The following is a 2,192-nucleotide window of genomic DNA, read 5'->3' on the forward strand; positions in this document are numbered from 1 at the left end:
GGATATAAGCTTCATCCAATCAATGATGACACCCAATTAAAGCCAAGCAAGATAACCACCTAATTGTTCTGTCACTCTGATTTCATTAGAACAAAGCTTACAAAACCTTACAAAGAAATATCGTGTTTCATGTTAATTCTTCAAATCTGGATTTGAATTTCAATTTACCACAAAAGCAAGCTGATCAAGTTATTAATAATCAATTCCATTACTAAAAAATGTCACAACAACAAAAAGCTATTTCAGGATCATCTTCCAACACCAATGCAAATATCAAAAAAACAAATTCCAAAGAGAATCGCCACGTATTCCTCACAGAAAAGGAACAACTCGAACAATATGGAAGAATTGTTGAACATGAAGAAATATCATGTGGTATTTTGCTTTTTAGAAAATTGACTTCTAAATATGATTTCCTTTTAATGAAACACAGTCGTAGACTTGATTTACCAAAAGGGAGAATGGAACCTGGTGAAACATTTATTGAAACTGCAAAGAGAGAATTCAATGAAGAGACTTCTATTCCATTGGATCTGATTGGGATTCATCCAGATTTTCTATTCGAAGAAAAGTATGCTTACTTTTCTAAATCAAAATCTATTCAAGTTGGAAAAACTCTAAAAATGTATATTGCATTTGCCAAGGACAGTACCAAGCTGAATATTAAATTGACAGAGCATGGTGATTGTAAATGGACTCAATTCAAGGAAAAGGAAGCCATGACCATTCAGAATAATACAATTGATCCTCTCTTGAAAAGTATTCAGGACTATATGAATGAGAAGGGATTGGATTTGGAAGCATTGGAAAAGACCAGTTTATCATCAAATATTTAAAGAATATTTCCTCAATATTATTAAACATAACCGACTTTATTTCACTCATCTGCAATGCACATTACAATTAAGAAAAGTTGATTATCTAGTAAAAAATTGAAAATAAACAAGTCAAAAATATCTTTTATAGGGCTGTCGGTGAGGATTCTATTCAATCAAAAAAACAATCAACACCCATCACGCAACGCAACGACATTTTTCAAAGCTCAAAAACTGTAGATTGGCTTTCACTTTACAGTTTTCATTTTGATCAACCTTTGTAAGTTCAAGTCCAGATAAGTAAGTTCTCACTTTAGCTTGTCATGCAATAACGATATTCATGGTGTTAATAATAGTTTATGGTTGTCTTCTCCCAATTAAACAATCTCTTTTACAAAAAGCCAACTCATTGATTGATCTGTGAATTGTTGATCAATTTCTCCACCAAGAACACAAATAGACTTGTTAAAAAAATCATCACCCATACAACTAGAAGTGGAAAATTAGATATTATTAATAGTAGTTGTAATATTTAACAAATAGTAGTAAAAAACATTAGAAAAACAACAAGAGAATCAGTAGATAATCAGTCGATTATCAGTAAAACACAACAAGAACAACAAGAAACTAACTGATATTATCATCAACATCAAGTGCATTCTCCAGATCGCCATCCACTCTACAAAATAAGTAACCACAGTTACCGCCACTTTTTCTAATAATACTTCCCCATTAATAATCATCATCAGAACGAGAGTACCAACCATAGCATTGAACCCGGACCTCTCATCACAACAAACACCTTGGCAATTTAGAAAAACCGTTGCAAAAATCAAAAAACAAATGCCAAAACAGCTAGTGTGTCAAAATAGAGAAGAATCTGCCGTTGGAACTACTTTATCAATGGATAGAGTCGCAATCAACCAATCTTCTCAAAGACCAAATAGTAAACCAGCAACAGCATCACATAGATTGGGATCCTTTGCATTTCAACCTTATCAATTGTTCAATCCGACTCCCTATGCAACAAAACACAAGGCAACTGATTGTTGTGATGATGTTATCAGTAACGGATCCAATCATTCAAAATCTTCCGATTCTAAGGAACTACCAATCAATTTGATGACTAGTAACAACAAGGTGGAGAGAATGTCTATCTGTAACGTATCATCTGAAACTAGGCAATTACCAAACAGCAAACCATTGTCTCCTCCATCATCGTCATCATCATTAGCAGTTCAAAAGACTTGTCATCCACCAATTACAACTATTACTCATGTACCATCACCTGTAACAACTAATGTTGCATTATCTCGTTCTACCCACCACCTAGGCTCTAGTCAACCAAACAGTGTTGTACCACAAATCAAACTACCA

The 2,192-nt window shown here is 33.6% G+C and overlaps 1 protein-coding gene across 1 annotated transcript; it reads left to right on the plus strand.

Annotated features, from left to right (window-relative positions):
* Positions 1–218: 218 nt before the first annotated feature.
* On the plus strand, positions 219–836 carry NAEGRDRAFT_76393 (uncharacterized protein; the record flags this gene model as incomplete). Its single annotated transcript, XM_002668643.1, has 1 exon — positions 219–836. One exon carries the CDS (start codon positions 219–221, stop codon positions 834–836), a length of 618 nt encoding a protein of 205 aa, XP_002668689.1.
* Positions 837–2,192: the final 1,356 nt, after the last annotated feature.

This window comes from Naegleria gruberi (genome assembly GCF_000004985.1).
Source record: "Naegleria gruberi genomic scaffold NAEGRscaffold_134, whole genome shotgun sequence".
NCBI lineage: Eukaryota > Heterolobosea > Eutetramitea > Acrasida > Naegleriidae > Naegleria > Naegleria gruberi.